This window comes from Antedon mediterranea, chromosome 1 (assembly GCF_964355755.1).
Source record: "Antedon mediterranea chromosome 1, ecAntMedi1.1, whole genome shotgun sequence".
NCBI lineage: Eukaryota > Metazoa > Echinodermata > Crinoidea > Comatulida > Antedonidae > Antedon > Antedon mediterranea.
Window position 1 is genome coordinate 20,250,938 of NC_092670.1, and position 26,557 is coordinate 20,277,494.

Genomic DNA, 26,557 nt, shown 5'->3' on the forward strand with positions numbered 1-26,557 from the left:
ACTGTTTATCATATGTATGACTAAGTAAATGTTAAATTGTACACACATTCCAAAAGAAGGCATTGCTAGGATTACCATGGTACACTCTGGGTAATGTATTGTTAAGATATATTATGCCAATCTCTATCTCTTTCCAAGACAGGATATATATGACATGACATGCCTATCATCAATTACACAATTATTAGTAATTTCAGTGTTTTCAATGATACTTTTTACTTTTTCTTGTAGTTCACCATCCGAAAGATGTGATTGCTCTAGGTGCAAAAAGTTCTGATTCCAAGCCTTCTTCGTCAAGACCCTCGATTCATGACCGCAAACGAGAAGCAGGATCAAGCTTACCACCATTCGATGCGAAGCGCAAATTGCTAGGCCCTTCAACGTTAACTCCTCTAGGCAGAGGATTTGAAAAGTCTGCATCTCCTAGTGCTTCGACTACTACCACACATGGTGATTCTATTGCTATAGAAGGTAACTGTCAATGGGCCTAAAATTTAACCAAGGCAATCTGACAACAAGATGCTAAGCTTTGGAGATCAAAATGGTTTATCTGTGGTGCGACACAATCAGTTCCACGTGCCCTAACTGATTTTCGATTGGCCAATTGGCTTTCTCAAATGTTTAGACATTGCTCTGTGGAGAATATGTTCAGTACACAGCACAGTACTGTTGGTATTTGTCGCAGCCAGACATGAAGATCAAAGGAATGTTGCGACTTCCTGGCTTCACAAGGCGAGCTCAGCATCCTGTTGGTTGTTGATTCCCTTGATTTAACCAAGCAGTGTGCTTTCCTCAGAACTAGTATTTAACTATTTTAAAACATTTTATTTCAGTGCAGCCTAGGGAGCTTGTTGATAAAGTAATTGAAGCCGATACTAATGAAGAGGATGACCATGTGGATGCCTTGATGTGTGGAGCTGTAAAGACTCTGCGACAGAATCGAGCCAAGCCTGACTCCACGCTTTACTTAGCCATGATGTACCTAGCAAAATCAAAACCTCACATATTTTTGTCGAAGGTTGTAATGGAGGTGCGGTATAGTGTATTAGTTTTTCTATTTTTTCCATTTTCCTAATTCATACCAGCTATGAAAATCCCAATGCCCTATGTCTTGTTTATACTAGATCATACCTCTCCAGAATCTAGGCGAACCAACTAATACATTTTCTACTTTATTTTCTCAGTCTATATGCAGTTTGTTAAAGCGTGATATTGGGCTTAGCTTCAAGAGTAAGGGTAATCCACTAGTGTCTGTCCTTGCCTGTAATTTGCTCATGACTGCATTTGCTGAGGAAGATAACTGGCCTGAAGATTTTGTGAAAGTAAGTACCCACGCTTTTTAGTGACACTGAAGCTATAGAGCATATACAATTTAGTAGCTCCTTGCTGAAACTTACTGAAGCATCATATTGTGTTCAATACTGTTATTTTATTATCATATCTCAAGACCACTAGAGTATACCATTACCAAGAGAAAAATAAAGTATGAAAGCACTCAGAGTATTTAGTGAAATACTTGGCAAAATGTTGCCACATGTTAATCGGTCCATGTTAAAAGAATACAGATTTTTTTTTATTTTGTGAAGTTATCAATGAATCAATTTTCTTGAATTTCAATATGGATGTTCTGTAATTGAATACCTATTTACAACAAAATATTCAGAATGATAACTCGAAATAGTTAGAAACACACAAACAAAGCAATTACTGTAACAGAGTTCAAGTTGATACAGTATACCCAATTCTCAAAAGTTATACACTTCAGCGGAAAGCAGAGAAACTCTAAACTGTATATAAATACTTTTCTATGTTAATATTGGTAGGTATATATTGAAGACAGCCTTGGAGAAAGAGTTTGGGTTGATCAACCAAAATGTAAGGAGTTTATAACAAATGTATTGACGGCTTTTGGGACGAGATTGCCTCCCCAAAGCATAGATCTATTTTCAACCAGACTGATTAGTGGTTCTCCTGATGTAACTGCATCTAGTAAGTAATACGATTTTACAAACTCCTTAATTAAAAATTCTGATTACAGATCTTTAATTAAAGTGGAGCCCCTCAATTTGTACACCCTATTATTAAAGATTGGTTCCCACTACGATACAACGCAAGACGCATTTTGAATTTTAATTTTTAATCACTTGTGATAATCAAATCACTTTATGTTGTGCTTATGGCCTTGCGCTGGGAACCACGCTTAAGGGAACACTTCCTTGTGAAACAAACAAGGGGAGATACAGGTTTTAATAGCCATCCCTTATTAAGTGGACACTCCTATTACGGGGCGAATGAGTGGTTGAGCGGTTAAGATAGTGGGACCGTAAATTACGTATCTATAACATCGGCAATTGTTCAAGGCTGACTCACTCCATGGTTCTAGTGGTAGAACAAGTCTTAAGGACTATAAACCGTAGATCCAGTGTACATATCTAGCTCATGTGTTTGTTTGTTTGTTTGTTTTCATTTCTTGCTCATATAAAAATAACAGTTGTACAGAAATATACATCAAAAGTCGCAGACTTAAAAAACAACAAATTCAAAACAAAGAAAAGAAACAAGCAAATTCAGTCCAAAGACAATAAAAAAACGAGTAGTGCTTATTAGACAAGTAGTGCTTATTAGACAAGTAGTGCTTATTAGACAAGTAGTGCTTATTAGACAAGTAGTGCTTATTAGACAAGTAGTCCTTATTAGACAAGTAGTGCTTATTAGACAAGTAGTCCTTATAGTAGTCCTTATTAGACAAGTAGTGCTTATTAGACAAGTAGTCCTTATTAGACAAGTAGTGCTTATTAGACAAGTAGTGCTTATTAGACAAGTAGTGCTTATTAGACAAGTAGTGCTTATTAGACAAGTAGTGCTTATTAGACAAGTAGTGCTTATTAGACAAGTAGTCCTTATTAGACAAGTAGTCCTTATAGTAGTCCTTATTAGACAAGTAGTGCTTATTAGACAAGTAGTGCTTATTAGACAAGTAGTGCTTCTTAGACAAGTAGTGCTTATTAGACAAGTAGTCCTTATTAGACAAGTAGTGCTTATTAGACAAGTAGTCCTTATAGTAGTCCTTATTAGACAAGTAGTGCTTATTAGACAAGTAGTGCTTATTAGACAAGTAGTGCTTATTAGACAAGTAGTGCTTATTAGACAAGTAGTGCTTATTAGACAAGTAGTGCTTATTAGACCAGTAGTCCTTATTAGACCAGTAGTCCTTATTAGACAAGTAGTGCTTATTAGACAAGTAGTGCTTATTAGACAAGTAGTGCTTATTAGACAAGTAGTGCTTATTAGACAAGTAGTCCTTATTAGACCAGTAGTCCTTATTAGACAAGTAGTGCTTATTAGACAAGTAGTGCTTATTAGACAAGTAGTGCTTATTAGACAAGTAGTGCTTATTAGACAAGTAGTGCTTATTAGACAAGTAGTGCTTATTAGACAAGTAGTCCTTATTAGACAAGTAGTGCTTATTAGACAAGTAGTGCTTATTAGACAAGTAGTGCTTATTAGACAAGTAGTGCTTATTAGACAAGTAGTGCTTATTAGACAAGTAGTCCTTATTAGACAAGTAGTGCTTATTAGACAAGTAGTGCTTATTAGACAAGTAGTGCTTATTAGACAAGTAGTCCTTATTAGACAAGTAGTGCTTATTAGACAAGTAGTCCTTATTAGACAAGTAGTGCTTATTAGACAAGTAGTGCTTATTAGACAAGTAGTCCTTATTAGACAAGTAGTGCTTATTAGACAAGTAGTGCTTATTAGACAAGTAGTCCTTATTAGACAAGTAGTGCTTATTAGACAAGTAGTCCTTATTAGACAAGTAGTGCTTATTAGACAAGTAGTGCTTATTAGACAAGTAGTGCTTATTAGACAAGTAGTGCTTATTAGACAAGTAGTCCTTATTAGACAAGTAGTGCTTATTAGACAAGTAGTGCTTATTAGACAAGTAGTCCTTATTAGACAAGTAGTGCTTATTAGACAAGTAGTCCTTATTAGACAAGTAGTGCTTATTAGACAAGTAGTGCTTATTAGACAAGTAGTCCTTATTAGACAAGTAGTGCTTATTAGACAAGTAGTGCTTATTAGACAAGTAGTCCTTATTAGACAAGTAGTGCTTATTAGACAAGTAGTCCTTATTAGACAAGTAGTGCTTATTAGACAAGTAGTGCTTATTAGACAAGTAGTGCTTATTAGACAAGTAGTGCTTATTAGACAAGTAGTGCTTATTAGACAAGTAGTCCTTATTAGACAAGTAGTGCTTATTAGACAAGTAGTCCTTATTAGACAAGTAGTGCTTATTAGACAAGTAGTGCTTATTAGACAAGTAGTGCCTCTTAGACAAGTAGTGCTTATTAGACAAGTAGTGCTTATTAGACAAGTAGTGCTTATTAGACAAGTAGTCCTTATTAGACAAGTAGTGCTTATTAGACAAGTAGTGCTTATTAGACAAGTAGTGCTTATTAGACAAGTAGTCCTTATTAGACAAGTAGTGCTTATTAGACAAGTAGTCCTTATTAGACAAGTAGTGCTTATTAGACAAGTAGTGCTTATTAGACAAGTAGTGCTTATTAGACAAGTAGTCCTTATTAGACAAGTAGTGCTTATTAGACAAGTAGTGCTTATTAGACAAGTAGTGCTTATTAGACAAGTAGTCCTTATAGTAGTGCTTATTAGACAAGTAGTGCTTATTAGACAAGTAGTCCTTATAGTAGTGCTTATTAGACAAGTAGTGCTTATTAGACAAGTAGTCCTTATAGTAGTGCTTATTAGACAAGTAGTGCTTATTAGACAAGTAGTCCTTATAGTAGTGCTTATTAGACAAGTAGTGCTTATTAGACAAGTAGTCCTTATTAGACAAGTAGTCCTTATAGTAGTGCTTATTAGACAAGTAGTGCTTATTAGACAAGTAGTGCTTATTAGACAAGTAGTGCTTATTAGACAAGTAGTGCGTTATCATATAACTGACCCTACCAACGTTATCACTGTCTCTACTGTATATATATTGTATTGTAGGTGCCAGTCCTCTACACGATGAGAGCGATAATGTCACAGATCCAGCTGATGGTAATTCTGCAGACACCATAGAGAGTCTTTCTTCTGAAGAGTCTGCCAGTGCTACATGCCCAAGGTAAGCAAGACTCCTCTGAAATTGAGAAGTCGAATTAAATTTTTAAGTGGGGAGGTGGAGTTACTTGGCCTTTGTTTCTGTATGGAATAAAAGCTTTAGTAATATTATTAATGATTAATGTTTTTTCTGTACAGATATAGCTTAATTGCCAGCAACATTGACAAGTTTATTTTGGATTTGGTAAAGGAACAACTTGCACGACGACAGGCGATGGATATTTCACGTAACCTCCTACGCTTATTAACCGTGACGGCTGGATTGGCAGAGGTACGATTACTGGTGGTTCCGAGACTCGAGATGTGGCTCCAAAATCCTAAGGTGACTGAGGTTTTTTAGTACCCAACAGTCCTTTTTTCAACAAACAATTACATAATACCTAACAATAAATATGGTTACAATAGAAGGTGCTCCGCTTGAAGTAAACTTCCATTATTGGGTCCTACACTAGTTAATAGAATGACCTACATTGAGTTCATTTTGTAGATCACAAGGCAAGCACAAGAGGTTTTGATCTCCATCTGTATGAACTGTAGCTCCAAGAACCAAACAGACCGTGACCTTATTAGTCACCTGATCAAGATCCGATTGAAGACAAAGCAACTTGTCAACCACTACATGGCTTGTATTAAGTAAGAACCTGTGGCCATATTCACCATTCACACTTAGGCTAAGTGAAACACTTACCCTTAAAATTAAAAAAATATCCTATCTAAGTGAATACAATTTAAGGAAAATACTTAAATATTTATTGACTTAAGTGTGATTGGTGAATACAGCCACTGCTGTATAAGCCTCCCTCTAATAAAGACCATTGTTGGGACACCTGGTTTCTCAGTGGCTGTATTATTTTAAATAAATTGATTGCGTTCTATTTTTCAGGGAACTTGTTAAATTTGATTCCGAGAATCTGAATATTGTTATAAAACATGTAATCTACAACGAGCTGTCCAGTGCACGAAATCCAAACAACATGGTGATGTTGGCGACTCTTTTCAACCACTTCCCAGAAGCGAGTGCTAATGTAAGTGCGTTTTGCTGCAGTTACTGCAGTAATTGTAGATTAAAGATAATTAAAGATGACTAGATGGCACGCTCGCTTCGCTCGCGTACCATCTAGGTCTTGCCCACAGATGGTTCTCGAATACACAGTATTTCCAGCGAGAAAAAAATGGAGATTTCAAATGTACGTACCGCAGGACTATAATACATTGTCGTTTACAGAAACGAATAAATATACACAATGATTTATGTAGTCAACCAAAATTAGCACCCTGGGAATTACTTCCGAGAGAGAAACAAAATGAGTCAAATTTTTTTATTTGGACTCATTTAAACAAACCCAATTTGTGTTTTGTATGTAACATTAAGGGTTGAGGGATGGGGGAAGAAGATAGGTACAAAGAGGAAACATTTTAAAATATATTCTTATCCACTCAGTAACGAAATATTGTTTTTAATGTTTTATAGGCCTATAAATAATATACCACTAAATACAGTAAAACATTTACGATTTAATACGGTACTTTGTTAAAACTCTCACTGTCATAGTCGATTGAAATAGTAAAGTACATGTAACGATACACCACTACGACGTTTAAATATTTTTAAATTATTAATTAATACAAACGTTGAGAAGCAACTGTCAGTAATAACGTTTATTTATTTGTATATTATATGTTTATAATCTAACAGTAGGGCCTACCCACACTCACAGTAATAAAGTTTATTTGTATATATTTTTATATTACATCTGACAGTACCAACACTCACAGTAAGAAATTTGCGATTCAAATTGCGATCAAAAGTGGTTAATACCTTAACAGTATTGTACAGCATTGCAATACTATTTATGTTTATTCTCCAAGGGGGCCCATAAATCTAAATCTATACCTCTATGGTTAAACCCCTGGTTAAACCAAATAATTTGGAATGTTTATTTGTATATTATATGTTTACAATCTAACAGTAGGGCCTACCCACACTCACAGTAATAAAGTTTATTTGTATATATTTTTATATTACATCTAACAGTACCAACACTCACAGTAAGAAATTTGCGATTCAAATTGCGATCAAAAGGGGTTAATACCTTAACAGTATTGTACAGCATTGCAATACTATTTATGTTTATTCTCCAAGGGGGCCCATAAATCTAAATCTATACCTGTATGGTTAAACCAAATAATTTGGAATGTTCCATTCATCACAAATCAATACATTTGTAAAAACGTATATTAAATGTATCAAAATAGTATTTTTTAAAGAAAATCGGCCTGTCTTCAACATTATGATGCTGTACTCGAACTGTTCAACCGGTTTTCAGCTATTAAAAACAATTATCGTAAGAGGAGATAGGAAAATGCGAAGCCTCCTCGCATTTTTGTGGCGGGTATTTTTCAAGATGGACATCCATTAGACAGTGTATACCACGATCGGAAAACACCCCTATTTGGGGCAAATCGTTGAACCTAAATTCGTTTTAATCGTCAATAACTAATTATCTAACTTAATTTAATTAGTAAACAGGGTTACATCAGGTGGTTAAAATCAGTACCGAAAGTACGAACCAACTTTATATACCATCGAGTAAAAATTCTAGAAGTAAGGCGCGATTTACCGAATTTTGCCCTTACGTAAATTTATATATAGATAAGCAGTTAGTATGCATAACTACACTGGTAGTTAGTTATAGTAGTTGGTTACCATAGTTAGTTAGTTACAATAGTTAGTTATAGTAGTTAGTTAAAATAGTTAGTTAGTTATAGTAGTTAGTTAAAATAGTTAGTTATAGTAGTTAGTTACAATAGTTAGTTAGTTAGTTATAGTAGTTAGTTAAAATAGTTAGTTATAGTAGTTAGTTAAAATAGTTAGTTAGTTATAGTAGTTAGTTAAAATAGTTAGTTAGTTATAGTAGTTAGTTAAAATAGTTACTTATAGTAGTTAAATACAATAGTTAGTTATTTATAGTAGTTAAATACAATAGTTAGTTAGTTATAGTAGTTAAATACAATAGTTAGTTAGTTATAGTATTAGTAGTTAGTTACAATAGTTAGTTGTTGTAGTAGTTAGTTAAAATAGTTAGTTATAGTAGTTAGTTAGAATAGTTAGTTATAGTAGTTAGTTACAATAGTTAGTTATAGTAGTTAAATACAATAGTTAGTTAGTTATAGTAGTTAAATACAATAGTTAGTTATAGTAGTTAGTTACAATAGTTAGTTAGTTATAGTAGTTAGTTAAAATAGTTAGTTATAGTAGTTAGGTAAAATAGTTAGTTAGTTATAGTAGTTAGTTAAAATAGTTAGTTAGTTATAGTAGTTAGTTAAAATAGTTAGTTATAGTAGTTAGTTACAATAGTTACTTATAGTAGTTAAATACAATAGTTAGTTACTTATAGTAGTTAATACAATAGTTAGTTAGTTATAGTAGTTAAATACAATAGTTAGTTAGTTATAGTAGTTAGTTACAATAGTTAGTTGTTGTAGTAGTTAGTTAAAATAGTTAGTTATAGTAGTTAGTTAAAATAGTTAGTTATAGTAGTTAGTTACAATAGTTACTTATAGTAGTTAAATACAATAGTTAGTTAGTTATAGTAGTTAAATACAATAGTTAGTTAGTTATAGTAGTTAGTTACAATAGTTAGTTGTTGTAGTAGTTAGTTAAAATAGTTAGTTATAGTAGTTAGATAAAATAGTTAGTTAGTTATAGTAGTTAGTTAAAATAGCTAGTTAGTTATAGTAGTTAGTTAAAATAGTTAGTTATAGTAGTTAGTTACAATAGTTACTTATAGTAGTTAAATACAATAGTTAGTTGTTGTAGTAGTTAGTTAAAATAGTTAGTTATAGTTGTTAGTTACAATAGTTAATTATAGTAGTTAAATACAATAGTTAGTTAGTTATAGTAGTTAAATACAATAGTTAGTTAGTTATAGTAGTTAAATACAATAGTTAGTTGTTGTAGTAGGTAGTTAAAATAGTTAGTTATAGTTGTTAGTTACAATAGTTAGTTATAGTTGTTAGTTACAATAGTTAGTTATAGTAGTTAGTTACAATAGTTACTTATAGTAGTTAAATACAATAGTTAGTTGTTGTAGTAGTTAAATACAATAGTTAGTTAGTTATAGTAGTTAGTTAAAATAGTTAGTTATAGTTGTTAGTTACAATAGTTAGTTATAGTTGTTAGTTACAATAGTTAGTTATAGTAGTTAGTTACAATAGTTAATTAGTTACAATAATTAGTTAGTTATAGTAGTTATTTATTGCAGTAAATTATAAAGTCACCAATACTTTAGTAATGATATAGTTAAAATATTTTAAATTATTTGTCAAGTGTTTAGCAAGTGTATTTCAAGAGTTATTGATGAATCGAGATGACTATCTACGTGCCCTGCGAGCTCTGTTTCGTGAAATTGTTCGTTCCTTGCGACACGAGATTGACTTGGCAGCATTTTGTCGTGGACTGATGAAAGAACGCCTTGATTCAGCGTTTGTTGACTTAGACCAACAAATTAAGGTAAATATAATATGTTATAATGTTTTTTTATTTAAAAATATACATCAAATAATGAATTTAAATAAACACCAAGGTAATGAGTTTTGTAAAGGTTGAAAAGGGACGAAGTAATTAAAATTCCTGTGTTTGAATTCAACATTAGGCCAGAGGAAATACATTGTATTATGGTGTTCATGTGTGTCCATGATTTTTGTAAAATTGTACTTTTCATATCTTGAATTCTGGAATGACTAGAACTGTGTAATCTTCTTCCCTATGGCCTTATAATTGCTAAGTTTATGCTTTATTTGTAGGAAAGAATGTTGCAAAGTACAACAGATTTGATCTTGCTGTCAATCATGCTTACAGCCATATCTCCAGCTGTCAAAGAAGTGGCACTCAAAAAGGACGCTCCAGTCGGTGAGAACAATTTGTATTATATTCTTATAGAATCTGTTATTGTAAAAATGCGGAGTTGATCCGGAATTGTGTAACTCGAGTCGTACCCGAGACGCAGAAATGTGGAAATATAGGCCGGTGTAAACAACATAAAAAGTTACCCGGGTCGCTGAACCACCCTAATAAATGATGTGGAATGTATTCAGCATCAATTCAATCTTGTGAAAAGGAAATTTATCCAGACATGACACAGGTTTTTTATAAGTTTGGTGGTGTAAAAGGGGTATAACAGTTTGTTTACACCTTTCTTATGATTATTATATTTTCAGGTATTATACGAGGCTTTAAGAAAATAGTTTCCACAATCCAGCGTGATGCAGTTTGGTGGCTCCACACAGTTGTACCAAAGATGTATCAGAAGGATATCCAAAGTTTGTTTCTACCTTGGTAAATAAATATAGATAACAAAATAAATATCTACATCTACGTTTCAAATATTCTTATGTTGACACAGGACACTATTTTTTTAATGTGGCCAAGGATTACCAATAGTAAATTAATCACTGTCCTATCAGATAGGTGCTAATCCCCCTGATACAGGGGCTATTTTGTGAACCAGTTCACCAAGGTAACACCTTACTCTTCTCGAATAATGAACTGGGTTCTTTAAAGTACACACAGGTTATAACTCTGTACACTGGACCTACGGTTTATAGTCCTTATTCGTGAAGACTTGTTCCACCACCAGAACTAGAAGCGAGTCGGCCTCGAACCCTTGCCGATGTTGTAGGCTTTTTAGGTACGGCAAACGGCGCCCCTGCCTTAACCGCTCGTCCATTTGACTCGCAATATATTTGTAGATCCATAAAAGCCATACGTGTAGCAAACCATTGTTTTTTTCTTTTAAGTTTGCGTAAAGTTCTTTTAATGGATGGTCTAACTTCATTTTGCAAGCTGGACAATTGGCCACAGGCATCTGACCAAACGTAAGTCGTTATCAACATGGAAATTGGTAAAATCATTTGTTTTCTTCGTTTGTGTGCATTTTTACTGTACTTATTCTGCCACTCTTGACAATAATGACTGACAACCATAATGTTGTTATTTGTATACCATATACCAAGAAAATTTCAAACCCAAATACCAAAACATAAATAATGTAAATATGTAACACATGGCTGGAAAATATTCAGTTGTATCAGGGAAGAGTGAAACTACTCACTCAGTGGCGTAACGCAGAGACCTTCAAGTTCCAACGCTGGAGGTCTCGGGCGTTTTTAGCCTTTTCGGTATATTTTAATGCCTGCACTTTTTCCATGGGCCTCCATAAACTCCGGGCCCCTTAGTTTAGACAGTGAGCACTCATAGCCGTTACACCACTGTACTCACTGTTCCCTGGTTATATTAATGTTTGTATTCCATTCTATCCAACTCAACCTCATTAAAATATTTATTTCTAGGCTTTGTAGTGTATTAGATGTGTTGCTTTTTGGTATACCAGTGGAGGAGGATACATTGATTCGTCTTCTGCTAATTGGTTTAAATCGCCAGTTACCTGTCCCCCCTCAAGAGGCACTGGAGATAATTGAATTAATGGTTCAGCGAGCGGCTGTTGCAATGATAAAAAACTTTGGTACGTCTACATGTTTGTTTCTAGTACTACTGTTACAAGGGAGATTTTTATTGACATAACATTGACCTATGACATAGAAACTAGTTATATTGTGTTATTCTTTGTGTGCATGTGGGAACATTCGGACGTGCTTCCTTATTTGATTTCTCAACACAGTATTGGTTGATTATATAGTTCAAAATGACAACAAAAATACCTTCTAAGAGGTTTAGAGTTTCCAGAAAACCAATAGTTTGGAACAGCTGACTATTCAATTTGAAAATGACTATTGTTAATTAACAACATTTCTTATTCATAGACTACAATCCAGTTCAAGCTGAAAAACAGCAGTTAATTGACTTTGTCTTGGACCTGTGTGCTTTCCATCACCCAGAAAATATAGCTTTACCACAAGGGTAAATATTACTGTTGTTCTGTCTAATGCAGTGCTTTTATTCGTATTGAAACCCAAACATCAATTTAATAAATGCTTAAATAAATACCACTTTGGCCCCACTTAAGTACTACTGTATGGGAAATTTGTAACAAATTGGATCATAAAGGGCTTTATTTTACCCAAGGAACACAATGTAATGGATCAGCCTATACTATAGAGTTCTGTGGTGCTGATGTCACTACGGTAGGTGGTGCTGAGTGGTTGCTAGCCAACCAAACAATGCGTTCAATGCCTTAGTGACTCCAAGGTCACAAATGGTTTGGAATAGGCTTATTGAAGTAGTCAGAACTAACATTTTAAAAGATCACTAAATCAAAAAATCAAGCTAAGATGCATAATTTGATAGAAATACAGATCTATACAGTTTATCAACATAGTAGCATTGAACGCATATTTTGGTTGGCTAGCAACCATGCAGCGCCATCTATCGTTGTGATGTCACACCGCCGAACTCGATACTATATACATGAATGAATAATAATATGTGTGAAATATGTGAAAATTACAGTATACAATTCAGACATTTTCCAAGAATTATAGTATAATGGCAGAAAGAACAATGTATTTGTAGTGTAAATTTATCAAATCTAGATTAAGGCCTTTTCTACACTATCAAAAATGTGATGTGCCCATATATGGACATGATAATATCATACCACTGCCATATATAGGAATATCGCTACCGTATTTGGGCACATCACACTTTTTTTGTCAAACTAGTTTGGTAGTGTAGACAGAGATTTAGACCTACAGATGTAGATATTAATTTCAATAATGTTTGTTTAGGTATCAACCTCCAAGTCTTGCTATTTCTAAGTTGTACTGGAAAGGATGGTTGTTATTGGTTATGCTTGCAGCCTTCAATCCTTCTACAATTGGTAAGGAGTTTGATTTTTAACGACTGGTACCACAATCTGTTCCATGGAGGTATCTTATGGTATCTATTGTACACCTGCTTGGTATAACCACAAAAGGAGTTTAAATTTTGACGAGTGGTACCACAATCTGTACCATAGAGGTATATTATGGTATCTATTGTACACCTGCATGGTATTACCACAAAAGAGCAATGAAGTAGCAACTAAATATTAGCATGATCAGACAAAGAATGTCTGGAAGAATATTAAATAAATTACATAATACCATAGAGATAATATAAGCCAAAGGCTAGAGGCCGTACTAGGTGGCAGTGAAGGTGGATTTTTATTGAGAAATTTGCACTTTGAATGCATTGGAGTTGACGATCTAGCCTTCAGCTGTCGTTTCTATGCATAATACAGACCTTGTGTCTCCCTATGGTAAAACAGAGACATTCTGGTGTTTTGGTTGGCTGTCAAAAAATGCAATATGTATTGTCAGCTAGTCACTTATTTGTCATCTATAAACAGTGTGGTGGGAAACAAAAGTAGAGTAGAAGTAATAATGATATCATTACTATATATAGCGCTTCACCTGGGTGAAGAGAGGCAACTGTAAGTAAAATGTCTTGCCTGAATACTGTTGCATGACAATATCAATAGACAACAATGTGTATATAATATAATCACTAACAAATGTTTTTTCCTTCCTTCTTCCTTTACAAAATATAGGCAGTATTGTGTGGAAGCATTATCCAATGTTGAAATGTCTAATGGAGATGATAATGACAAAGTAAGTGTTGTACCTGATTAAAGTAAAAGTCTTGCAATTGTATGTGTATGTACAAAAGTTTGAGTAAGAAACTAATTATATATTAAAACTAATCTTGATATTCGTCTCGTGTGTTTACATCCATATCTATTAAAAACATCTAAAGTGAGAAATTATATTTGTGTTTAAATTAGTAACTACACGTATCCACCACCAACCAATACTTCAGATGAGAGGACAGTAGACGATGCTCACAACCGTGAACTACAGGTAATGTTAGCCCTCAGCTTGTTGAACTATAAATATACTACTGTGGAGGAGTAGCTTTGCGTCAGGGTGTTGAGTAATTGGTCAGATATTTGCTCTAATCTGATGTAATTTGTAATTCATACTAAGGACATTGAGAATACTTCCGAAAAAATGTGCACGTACTGTAAATCTCAAGTACTGTAATTTTCGGGTTTGGACTCAAGCCAACAATTTCCAGATCACTAGTCTGGCGTTCATACCTCTAGACCACTGAGCTTGCGCTGATGGCTAGGGGTTAGATTCGAGCCCAAGTAAGCAGTGGGTACTGAACCAACAGGATTGTAACTACTGTATAGTAGTTTTGTGTCATGGTGTTGTGCAATTGGCAACGGCTATGAGCGCTCACTAGATAACCCTATTATATTATATAATATATATAATACTATATTATTCTGCGGTTTATCATTTAATTGGTTTAGATGTGTAACATGGAGAAACAGGAGATTCTAGTGTTTGAGAGCCACCTAGCAGCAGCATCAACACGAACTCAAATCACAGAGGCTAATAGTCTGTTTCTGTCTCAGTTGATGTTTATAAATACACGGTAAACAATAATTATAAGCTTTGGTCAGAGGTTTGGGAAACCATTGCATATGCATGCACAAGTCCCCCACCAAAGATGTAATGTACTAATATCTGAACAAGCATCTGTCAAATATATTTTCTATGTTTCTCGCTTGCTTTGTAGTCATCTCAGTGCCTATCTGAAATACGTAATTTTTCATAACATTGTATTTAAGTTTAGACAAACTTTTTTTTCAGTGGTCCAGCTAGAAAACCGCCAACTAATATTCTTAAATTACTAAGTCAGTTGAATGTGAAAGTACAGTTAGGCATTCGTCTTTGCAGAAGTAGAAACCCAGACTTCCTTCTCGAAGTCATTCAACGACAGGTAAAAAGGTTCATTAAGTTTTCATCTACTAAATAATCCTAACTTTCCAATTTTACTATAGCAACCATTTGTGAATATTTTTCATTTTATTATTTTTTTATGTATTAATAAAACGTCTATCTTATATAGCGCTTAACGCACAAAGCTTCTAAGCACTTCATATTATTACCCCAGTAATGTTTTGCAACACATATTCGAAACATACTGCCATAATAATGCAGCTGTAATCAACGCAGTTGTGTTTTGACCTAATACCAGGTACTCATTTGTACACCTGGTTGGGTGGCAAGAGGAAGCAAAGTATTTTGCTTAAGCAGTGGGCGTAACGACTATGAGCTCTTACTGGCTCCATAAAATAAAAACATGCATTAAAATACGTAGAAAAGGGCTAAAAACGTATGAGGCCTCCAGCGTTGGAGTGCCACTTAGGGTTCCTAAACCAGGGGCCCCCAGGCCTCTGCGTTACGCCAGTGCTTAAGGATACAAGCAATGTGACAAACTTTTGATTTAAACTCACGATCAGTAGTCCAACATCCAAAACACTGCGTCACATGCCCTTGCATTTCTTATTATACTGTTATTACTGTTATATAGTTTATTATTTAGATGAATATACAGGTATATATATATAAATTTGTAGTATTTAAATGGAAATAACTTTCCTGATTATTTAGGGAACATCACAATCCAAACCCTGGTTAGCTGAACTTGTTAATTCGTCTGAGAGTTCTCTGGATGTTCTTCCTGTGCAGTCTCTTTGCGAGTTTCTTTTGCATGATTTAGACACCGCAGCAGAAGATCAGTTTGATGTAGAAACAAAAGATGAACAAAAGACACAAGTAATTTATTAATAATATTTAAAGCTCTGTCGACACAAACTTTATGTGATTTGCCAATATATGGGCATGATGATGTCATGTCACTGCCAAATTTGGGCATACCATTACCATATTTGGGCACATCATACTTTTTGATAGTGTAGACAAAGCTTTATGAAAAAAAATATTTAATGATAAAAAAAAACTTTTTTCTCAATGTACTTCTATGAATGGATGATTAGTTGGGAACATGAACGCTTGTTGATAAACAGTACCATTTTAATCGTGCGATCATTGGGGAAAATGCCTCACCAACTAATGTCTTCCACTTTCATTGAATGCAAAGGTTTGGAGGGGTTCCCCTTAAGCCATTTGTCCCCCTATTTAAAAATCTATGATCCAACACTTGGGTAGAAGCCAAGCTTGAGGTACAACTTTAGGCCATAAAAAGTTATTCTAAAAGTCCAAAAACCAATGCTAATATGTACCTTTACTCTATCCATGCAGCTACTGTACCCTTAGGCTTGGTTCCCACTAGGACGTAGACACAATGCAAGAGACAGTTTGAATAATCCATCGTTTGTGATTGGTCAAGCCCTGTACATTGCAACACATTGTTGTATTGCGTCTCTAGTGGAATCCAAGCATTAGCTGTGTTTGAAAACATAAATTATCATCAACTTGTTAAAAAGAACATTATTGTGTTTGCGGCTACCCGTATCTGCATCTGATTGGGGCTAGCATATACTAAATCAGATTGAATAAAACTAGCCATTAATTATTCTTTTGCATTGTAGAAAATCAATAAACATGAACAGCTATTAAAGCGTATACAGTTTCTGGTAAGAGGAAGGGACAGTGAGGAACAGACCACTTGTGAAATCTTGGATTACTTTCTACAAAGACTTAGTTCTCAACATCATGCAGCCAGAGTGCAAGCTGCTAAGGTATACATGGTTTACTGCAGTATGCTTGTATTCTTCTGCAGTAATACATCACTGTTTATTTAGTATTATCAATTTATTTCAATGGATGATTAACTTTAAAAATAAATAGTCAAATATGCTAATTATAATTTGAGCATTTTAATGCACTTCAGGCAGTTTCATGCACTTCAGGCAGTTTCATGAAGAGTGCCTCAATCTTCAGCTCTGAATGTTACATAAAACCAGATAAAAATACAGATTTTAACAATTGTTACTACTGTACTACTGTAGCTCAAGTATTTGTAGAATAAATTGTTATTCTTAAGTTCTTCAATGTTGGTTGTTTTTTAATGAATATTAAATTGGTGTTAAAGATGGGAAGGATGTGATTTTTAATGTTTTTTCTTTGCTAGGCATTGTCAGATGTATTGGCAGGTACAGATGATATCTCACCAGACAAAGAAGAAGAGATTTATTGCGATGAGCTTATCAAATCTCACAAATGGCTTTTGCAGGAAATGCCATCAATATTTCACTTTGAGTCTGTTAGAGAAACAGCTTGTCAGTCTCTAATACAAGTTAGTATCAAACTATGGGGTGGAGGGGGGGGGGGGGTTCCTTATTCCACGAATTGAGACAAGTGCAAGCGTAAGAAACTGAAGAAAACATAGATTTTGGTCTACCTAAGTTGCTGAAAATAATTTGCTATAAAGTTAGGCTTATTTACTATCATTTTTCCGTTGGTCTCTAGATTAAAAAGGGCACTTCAGGAAAACGGGGTTCTTTCAAACCCTACAAACCCCCCCTGGCTAAGTGCTTGATTTGGAGTAAAAATTATTATGTGGATGAAGTGCTTGCAACAAGTATAGAGATATTCCATCTTATTTGCATAAATTGAATTCAAATTAATGCAATATGCGTTTATGTTGTTCATTTGTTTTACTTTTCTAGGCATGCCAAGTTGAAACGGATCCACAAACTATTTCAGCTTACTTTGTGTTCTTGTCAAAACGAGCCCCTAGGTATCAGCTCCATTACATGGCTACTCTAGCTTTGGTAAGTTTGTATTAAAAATCTAAACTATAATAGGAACTTTACCAAGCAAAACTACAAAATGAATTCCCGCACAAGCTTGTATAATATTATACAGATATTCATAACATGGTATATTGTTGTCATGTGATGCCATTTCAACCAATCATGTCCTCGTATATACATAGGTAATATAAATTAATGTTAGTACAGTAAATTAATAAAATTTTTTATTTTTCTTTTCAAGGACCTGGCACAGTTAATAGTTGAACGACCAACAATAATGCATTGTGTATTATGTCAAGATAGAGAATCAAATGATGTTGCGGACCAGACATTGACAGCCATGCTCCACATATTTAACCAGTACCTATTAAGAGCAAGAAAGCATCAGACGATGGAAGCATATTCATGGGTATGTAGTGCAAGAATACAACCATTGGGCTACCATCTGCTGTGTTTATTCTACACTATCAAACTTTATATGACAACAGAAATTTGATGTTCCCATATATGGACATGATGATGCCATATCACTATATCGGGAATATTACTACCATATTATTATATATACACTTTTTTGAGAGTGTAGACAGAGCTTAAGAGGCCTAAAGTTCTAATTTTCTGTCATCCGTACACGATATTGACACAAGTTGAACCTGCCACTGCAATAATGGCAAACTCTCAACCAATCCCCCAAATTGTCTTTGATATTGACCATTTACATTTATTTCAATTTTAGTCTGACACCCAAGATCAGGTCTTTGTCCGATGGACAAGAGGTCCAGCGGTAACTATCAATATTCTAGTTGTACATGCTATGGTGATACTACTGACGTATGGCAAGCCAACACGTAAGTTAAACTGACGCCATTCAATCCACACATTTCTCAACACCCAAAATCCTTGACCTCAACACACTGCTCTATCCTCTTTCTTTGTGTCTAGCAAGCTATTAGTATCAAGGTTAAGCCTACAAGGAGGGCTACATAGGTGAACTATTTGCACAAGATAACGTTGTAAACTTAGGGCTATTAAAGATGCATTGCCCTCCAAATGAAGAATTAAAATTAAAAATCTCCAAAATAATGTATTGACTTATAAAAATACAAAATAAATGGTTACATTCAACCAAAAACCCATTGGCTGGCAGGCAATTTGACTATTTTTTGCTTTGAATTACAGTTTTTTCAGGTAAATAATTTTTGTTTAGATCCAATTTTTTGTCAAAGTGAATAACTACTACTACTACTACTACATTAAAAGGGCAAATTCAACAGGGGGCATTCTTTAAGGTTTATATAGATGATTGGATGATGTATGTCTATCTTTTTAGGTCATGGTACATCAAGCTTTGATGAACTCCTTGATGCATGGTTTCCACAGGAAGAGCCTCTTCCATCAGCATTCCTTGTAGACACGTCAGAAGAAGCACTTTTACTTCCAGACTGGTTGAAGCTTAGGATGATTCGATCTACCGTGCCAAGACTTGTTGATGCAGGTATAAATATTTCTTTTGTAGTTTCTGCAGTAATTCAGCAGGTAGTTGCTATGTATACCTTATTCATGTCATTTCAAACAATCATAAACAAGTCAATGACTACCAAATATCTTTAGAAAACTGTTGTTTTAGAAGAGGAGAAAGTTCAGGCTATTGAAGAATATATGAAGGAGCATGCATTTTATTTAATACCTTTGGAATCTTTAATTCATTTATTAAATTACTGTAGTTTGTTTGATGATGCCTTTTAGAAATGTCTGCATATTACTATGTTCTAATTTACTTTCTTAGCATTGCAAGATTTAGAGCCTTCTCAGCTAATACTGTTTATACAATCATTTGGAATTCCAGTTGACAGTATGGGGTATGTACTTAATATTATTATGTGTGTACAGTTGGAGTATCAAAGGTCTTGTAAAAGATAAGATAGAAAACTTACCTCAATCCCAATTCACATACAACCTTTTATAAAAAAAAAAGAGTCTTCTTGAATAAAATGGATAAGACAAACATATGGAACAACATGCACATTTCCTATCTTTTCGAAGATCTTTTAAAGCTTGTATGTGTGGGATATTCAATACAATTACATCAGAGTAGGGAAAAACATCTGAAACTTTGCTTCCTGACTCAAAGCTACTAATTAAGAATTATCAAATTTGTTTAAAATATTTATAATTTCATTAATATTGATTAAGAAATGTTTTATTCTGAGGATTGTATTTCAGTTCACTAATTAATAAATTGATTTTAGGAAATTGATGAACCATTTGGATATTGCCGTTCGTAATGATATCTCATCGATGGAACAGGCTGTTGTAGATAAGTCCTACATGGCACAGTTAGTTGAAGTACAACACATGAGAGGTGCTAGTGGTGGTCATGATTTCCTGAAACTGTTAGGATGTAGCCAACCAGAGGTTACCAAAGATGGTAAGTAATTAGATAAAGTTTAAGTGAGGAATAATCAATGTTAGTAGTCTAATACCCTTTTCACATCTGCAAAATATAACAACTTATAACAAGTTGTAACCAGGTTTGCATAATGTGAATACAATTTTGTAGGGCTCCCTAGTGAAATCTCAGAAGAAAAACACACCAACAGGAGGCCTGTGTTTTTGTTCCAAGTTGCGCGCTTGTTTATTGCCTTGGTATTAACTGACCAATCATAGTAATCAAATGGCGCGAAACAAGTTGTAACAATTTATGCAAATGTGAAAAGAGTATTAGTTGCCATACAGCATTGGCAGATTCAGAGAAAGGCCAAGCCAGCTTTACACACTCTCTTTGAAAAAAAAAAGACCACATTTTTTTAGAGGATTCCAAATCTCCTGTTCGGAGCATGTTCGTTGAGAGAGACAGATTTGTAATAGTTTAATAGTTTGTAAATTTGATCTTTAATGCATCAAAAATTATTTTCCAATCCTCATTTTGTTTGCTCTGTATCCATTCTAATTTGTATATATTACTAATTTGAAGATGAGGAGATGGAATGTGTAGAACCTACCACAGTAGTCCAGAAGGTGACCTTGAAAGAAGTCCAGTACAGAGATGTTAATGAGTGGAAGCTTGTTCTAACACAGGTATACTATATTTTTATTAGTAATGTTAAACATATCTTCGTAATATCATGTTGTGAAACTGGAATGATGCTGACTATTTTTAGTTACTGTATGTAAGTGCTTTTGGTTCTGTTCAGCTTCATATCCTCTAACAGAATTAGCTTCACTTCCAGATTGATAGAAGCCTACCTTAAGGCTACACACATCCACAGGGACATTCAGGGAAGATAATATGTTTAGCTGATATTGACATTGTTTATTTATGTTTAGGTGTTCAAGGCAGTTGACAACAAGCAAGCACTCTCCTTATTACACGATATTCAAAGAGTAAGTTTCTTGCCTAATTAATTTACTCCAAAGTAATATTTCTATCATTTCAATAATATCTTGAGTAGTGAAAGCTTTAAAGCCAATCTTTTAACAGAATACTACTGTTTCTGCAAATCTAGGTCAAAAAATCATCATTTCTTTCTATTGTAACTGATGAATATTACTTCTTTGTACATTTAGATGTCGTATAAGGCAATACAAAAGCAAGCTGATGACTATGCCTGTATCATGAGTCTGGTTCAAGCCTTTCATCAACTAGTAACAGAAGATCAAGTATTCCTAGGCAATTTCAGAAACCGTCACAGCATATCATCTTGTTTTATCAATATCTTAACAACCTTTCAGGTAAAGTTGAAGTAGTGAAGTTGTACTGAATCATGTAATAATTCATCTTATGGAGTCGCCCTGCACCTGTAGGTACTATACCTTGTGAGACTACACTTTTAGGTACTGTACCTTGTGAGACCACACTTTTAGGTACTGTACCTTGTGAGACTACACTTTTAGGTACTGTACCTTGTGAGACCACACTTTTAGGTACTGTACCTTGTGAGACTACACTTTTAGGTACTGTACCTTGTGAGACCACACCTTTAGGTACTGTACCTTGTGAGACTACACTTTTAGGTACTGTACCTTGTGAGACCACACTTTTAGGTACTATACCTTGTGAGACTACACCTTTAGGTACTGTACCTTGTGAGACCACACTTTTAGGTACTGTACCTTGTGAGACTACACTTTTAGGTACTGTACCTTGTGAGACCACACCTTTAGGTACTGTACCTTGTGAGAAAGCACCTTTTGGTACTGTACCTTGTGAGACTACACTTTTAGGTACTGTACCTTGTGAGACCACACTTTTAGGTACTGTACCTTGTGAGACCACACTTTTAGGTACGGTACCTTGTGAGACCACACTTTTAGGTACTGTACCTTGTGAGACTACACTTTTAGGTACTATACCTTGTGAGACCACACCTTTAGGTACTGTACCTTGTGAGACTACACCTTTAGGTACTGCACCTTGTGAGACCACACCTTTAGGTACTGTACCTTGTGAGACTACACTTTTAGGTACTGTACCTTGTGAGATTGCACCTTTAGGTACTGTACTGTGTGAGACTGCACCTTTAGGTACTGTACTTTGTGAGACCGCACCTTTAGGTGCTGTACCTTGTGAGACTGCACCTTTAGGTGCTGTACCTTGTGAGACTGCACCTTTAGGTGCTGTACCTTGTGAGACTGCACCTTTAGGTGCTGTACCTTGTGAGACTACACCTTTAGGTACTGTACCTTGTGAGACCACACTTTTAGGTACTGTACCTTGTGAGACTACACTTTTAGGTACTGTACCTTGTGAGACCACAGTTTTAGGTACTGTACCTTGTGAGACTACACTTTTAGGTACTGTACCTTGTGAGACCACACCTTTAGGTACTGTACCTTGTGAGACTACACTTTTAGGTACTGTACCTTGTGAGACCACACTTTTAGGTACTATACCTTGTGAGACTACACCTTTAGGTACTGTACCTTGTGAGACCACACTTTTAGGTACTGTACCTTGTGAGACTACACTTTTAGGTACTGTACCTTGTGAGACCACACCTTTAGGTACTGTACCTTGTGAGAAAGCACCTTTTGGTACTGTACCTTGTGAGACTACACTTTTAGGTACTGTACCTTGTGAGACCACACTTTTAGGTACTGTACCTTGTGAGACCACACTTTTAGGTACTGTACCTTGTGAGACCACACTTTTAGGTACTGTACCTTGTGAGACCACACTTTTAGGTACTATACCTTGTGAGACCACACCTTTAGGTACTGTACCTTGTGAGACTACACCTTTAGGTACTGTACCTTGTGAGACCACACCTTTAGGTACTGTACCTTGTGAGACTACACTTTTAGGTACTGTACCTTGTGAGATTGCACCTTTAGGTACTGTACTGTGTGAGACTGCACCTTTAGGTACTGTACTTTGTGAGAACGCACCTTTAGGTACTTTACTTCGTGAGACCGCACCTTTAGGTGCTGTACCTTGTAAGAAAGCACCTTTAGGTACTGTACCTTGTGAGAAAGCACCTTTAGGTACTGCACCTTGTTGCACAACACCTTGTCTGCACAGCTTAGAGTAGTAGTTGCCAGTTTTCTAATTCCACAATTTTGTGTCTTGTAGAAAAAAACTAAATCAAGTAATGAGCAATTGGTAGATGTGCTTGAACTGATAGCACCTGATCAACCTGCTTTGATCAATGTTGTTAAACATGCCAAGAAAACCATAACAAAATCAGTCTTAAATGGTAAGCAACTTATGAATTATTATGTCTGTTTAGATCAATGAATCACATGGTCTTGAACCTACTTTTTTAGTAAATATAGGACGATAGGATGTTAAGTTTCATCATATTTTAAAACATTCATTTTTAGGAAGCCCCTAAATTCCCACCTACTCTTCCCATTTCCAGTTTATATTATTCCCGATGGATTGCATTTGAATTTATGATTCATCAATCCCTAATGCAGTACCCATTGTTTTTCCCCAGAAACTGAGAATGTAGGCTTTGACAAGGTTCAGTTGGACAAACTTCTAGAGCAGTACTTTGGTCGTGAGCCAGAGCGATTCCAGCAACAGAACGTCAGATCAAAACAAATTGTTGATATACTCTTGGAGGACACAAAATTGAAAGCATCCACTCAAGCATCTTCTAGGTATAAAGCTCTGTCTATACTATCAAACTTCATTTGACAAAAAAATGTGATGTTTTCTTGATGGACTTGATGTCACTACCATATCTGGGCATATCAATCACATTTTTTGTTTGATAGTGTAGACAGAGCTTAACTGTGTAGATTGTAGTCTGCTCACTTTTCCAAATTAAAATTATTTCACTCTACTGCAACTTTGGCCAGCACAACATTGCAGAATGAATTTTATTCTACTTTCGAGGGAGCTTACTATATTTGTTTATTTTCTTAGTGTGCTGCTAGAATCAACTGCAGGGCTTTTGGTAGACTGGTTTGAACTCTTAAAACCTGAGATTGTTGATGCTGCCCCAGAATTTCAGAAACTCCTGCTATTCTCCAAGAAGTTAGTTGATGGAACTGGTGAGCAGAAGCAACACCCTGGCAGTCCTTACCTCCTAGCTGTACTCACTCACCAAGCTAGCTGGGAAAATTTAAATCATTGTATTTCGTGGCTTCTAACATTGGAAGATGACAAATTAAAAACGTACGTATTTTAGATGGCAAGAGTTGAAACTTTTATAGTGTTTAAATGAAGTATAAAAATGAAAAAAAGAGAGAGGTTTCTGGGCATCTTTGGTAAAGCTTTTAAGCTCTGTCTACACTATCAAACTGATTCGACAAAAAAAGTGTGATGAGCCCAAATATGGTAGTGATATGGGAATATCACATTTTTTGTCAAACTAGTTTGATAGTCTAGATGGGCTTAATATGTGCTGTCTTGGTTTGATGTCAAAGTGTGTACCTTGTGCCTTTGATTAAACTTAAATACTTTTTTTTATTTATGTCAATAGAATACATGCTTCTGCTGCCCTTGATTTTATCTGGGCCTGTCTTCATATTCCTAAGCTCTGGCAGGGAAGAACATTAACAGCACAAAAGGTAAGTTGTGGTCCAGAAGAGTTTGGTTTGTTTAATAACTTTAGGAAAAATGAAAAAATGTATTAATGTATTAATTATTAGCATGTGGTGTTTAATGACAAATACATTTTGAAAATGGGGACAATACATTACTATTTTAAATTATAGAGCCTCTCAGAGGAAAGTGCGTTGTGCCTAAAACCAAAGGAGGTTTGTTTAATTGCTCGTTACATAATCACTGAAGCTGAGGGGCTTTTAACTGCTGTGAAGCCTGACTATAAACAACATTCCAATAACGAGCAATCAGAGATAATACAAGCTAGGTTACCTTTGCTGTTAAATTGCTGTTATGATAACAAAACAGCCATGGACGAAGTAGTGGCTTATTTGATAAGCAAGGTCCAGCTTAACAAGTGAGTTTGTTTTTTTTTTAGTTTTTTATTCGTTAAAAAGCATTTATATGACAACTGCACTTTAGAAGTATACTGTCTAGAATTGGATTCACACCAGATTGAACCAGATTTTGAAAAGTATTTATTCATTTCCTTTATTTTGGACAGTACATCCATATACAAATCATAAAAAACAAGAACAAAATGAGAAAACAAAATTTTACCAGGAAATTAACAATAACAATTTTCACAAAACCAACCTAAAATCCTAAAATATGAATTTGCACCAATACTGATGTAGGTTAGATTGTGGAAGTACATTAACTTTAGTTTTAATCAAACAATTACAGCTGTCATGAATTCTGTTCTTAAAACTATGTATGAGTTCCTCCTCCAATATTCATAGAAAGAGGGAACGTTATTCGTTATTATAACTAGGTATTGTTTTGTTGATTTCCTAATAGTAACCAATGCAGACTATACCAGACACTGCTCTTGGAGCTGTACATCCAAGCACCAGCAGACTGCGATGTAATCTCCATGACTTCTCTGGGTGATGTTCTCACCAGTAAGAACCACTCTAAGGTGGATGCAGTGACACATAGGTTGCTGCTGTCATTGGTTGATATCAATCATCAGGAGAAATGGAAGGCGAAGGTGTCAAAAGCTAACTCAGCTTGTAGAAAATTGGCTGCTGTTCATCCAATACTCATGCTAAGGTAACTATAATGTGCATTTTTAGGATTTTTTATTTGTTCCGTTTTATTTGCCTGTCCTTGGTGAACATTGTCTTTATCCCTTCGATAGAGCATTAAACAGGTCCTGTGTAAATTTATGTGAATGTCTACATTAAAACGAGTATTGGTCATCTATGCAGACTGCGGTGAGCCTAAATAATCAGTTTTCGATGCATTTAACTATACCTTTACATTGTGCTTTCCTTCTCAACATTATGCTTTAAACCATGAAACTGGAAATACAGTAGAATCCTACTAAGGGAACATCTTTGAGGCCCATCAAAGTGTTCCCATAATATAGGTGTTCCCTTTAGGGGTGTCCTAAAGAAGGCATTTTACTGTGTACATATTTATGTATGAAAAACAATTGGAACTCCATTGATGATGCAAATAAACATACACTTTTTGCTTGTTTTACAGACAACTCGGAATGATGTCTGTTTTGTGTCAAGGTCGTATAAACGTGAGCTATCATGAGTTTAGAAATCGCGGACTAACAACTTTCTTCATGAACATCTTAGGCCTGATGGAGTTACTGCAACCCCAGCTCTTCAAACAAGATAGGAAAGCCTTTCATTCAATTATTGATGCCTATTTTGGAGTAATTAAAGTAAGGGAATTAACTCTATTGTCAGATTCAATACTGGCCTAGTACTTCAATACTATTCCCTATTGTATGTTAGTTTATAAGCATGTTTTAGTTTATCCATGCTGTAAAGCTCTGTCTACACTATCA

General features: G+C 34.9%; 1 protein-coding gene across 1 annotated transcript in view; it reads left to right on the forward strand.

Moving 5' to 3' along the window:
* The window catches only part of LOC140061272 (integrator complex subunit 1-like), a 30,318-nt gene that overhangs the window by 650 nt on the left and 3,111 nt on the right, over nt 1-26,557 (forward strand). The window contains exons 2-39 of the mRNA XM_072107782.1: nt 232-471; nt 834-1,030; nt 1,185-1,322; nt 1,824-1,989; nt 5,011-5,125; nt 5,260-5,443; nt 5,609-5,754; nt 6,005-6,146; nt 9,452-9,634; nt 9,928-10,033; nt 10,342-10,459; nt 10,921-10,998; nt 11,473-11,645; nt 11,944-12,040; nt 12,868-12,959; nt 13,671-13,731; nt 13,905-13,980; nt 14,439-14,563; nt 14,782-14,911; nt 15,586-15,750; nt 16,527-16,676; nt 17,069-17,233; nt 17,607-17,711; nt 17,935-18,102; nt 18,430-18,541; nt 19,024-19,188; nt 19,480-19,552; nt 19,943-20,121; nt 20,668-20,771; nt 21,021-21,077; nt 21,261-21,425; nt 23,266-23,389; nt 23,633-23,798; nt 24,067-24,318; nt 24,626-24,713; nt 24,861-25,105; nt 25,549-25,803; nt 26,242-26,431. Of these exons, the coding sequence (XP_071963883.1) occupies nt 232-471; nt 834-1,030; nt 1,185-1,322; nt 1,824-1,989; nt 5,011-5,125; nt 5,260-5,443; nt 5,609-5,754; nt 6,005-6,146; nt 9,452-9,634; nt 9,928-10,033; nt 10,342-10,459; nt 10,921-10,998; nt 11,473-11,645; nt 11,944-12,040; nt 12,868-12,959; nt 13,671-13,731; nt 13,905-13,980; nt 14,439-14,563; nt 14,782-14,911; nt 15,586-15,750; nt 16,527-16,676; nt 17,069-17,233; nt 17,607-17,711; nt 17,935-18,102; nt 18,430-18,541; nt 19,024-19,188; nt 19,480-19,552; nt 19,943-20,121; nt 20,668-20,771; nt 21,021-21,077; nt 21,261-21,425; nt 23,266-23,389; nt 23,633-23,798; nt 24,067-24,318; nt 24,626-24,713; nt 24,861-25,105; nt 25,549-25,803; nt 26,242-26,431 (5,495 nt within the window). The remainder of the gene's footprint in view (nt 1-231; nt 472-833; nt 1,031-1,184; nt 1,323-1,823; nt 1,990-5,010; nt 5,126-5,259; nt 5,444-5,608; nt 5,755-6,004; nt 6,147-9,451; nt 9,635-9,927; nt 10,034-10,341; nt 10,460-10,920; nt 10,999-11,472; nt 11,646-11,943; nt 12,041-12,867; nt 12,960-13,670; nt 13,732-13,904; nt 13,981-14,438; nt 14,564-14,781; nt 14,912-15,585; nt 15,751-16,526; nt 16,677-17,068; nt 17,234-17,606; nt 17,712-17,934; nt 18,103-18,429; nt 18,542-19,023; nt 19,189-19,479; nt 19,553-19,942; nt 20,122-20,667; nt 20,772-21,020; nt 21,078-21,260; nt 21,426-23,265; nt 23,390-23,632; nt 23,799-24,066; nt 24,319-24,625; nt 24,714-24,860; nt 25,106-25,548; nt 25,804-26,241; nt 26,432-26,557) is intronic.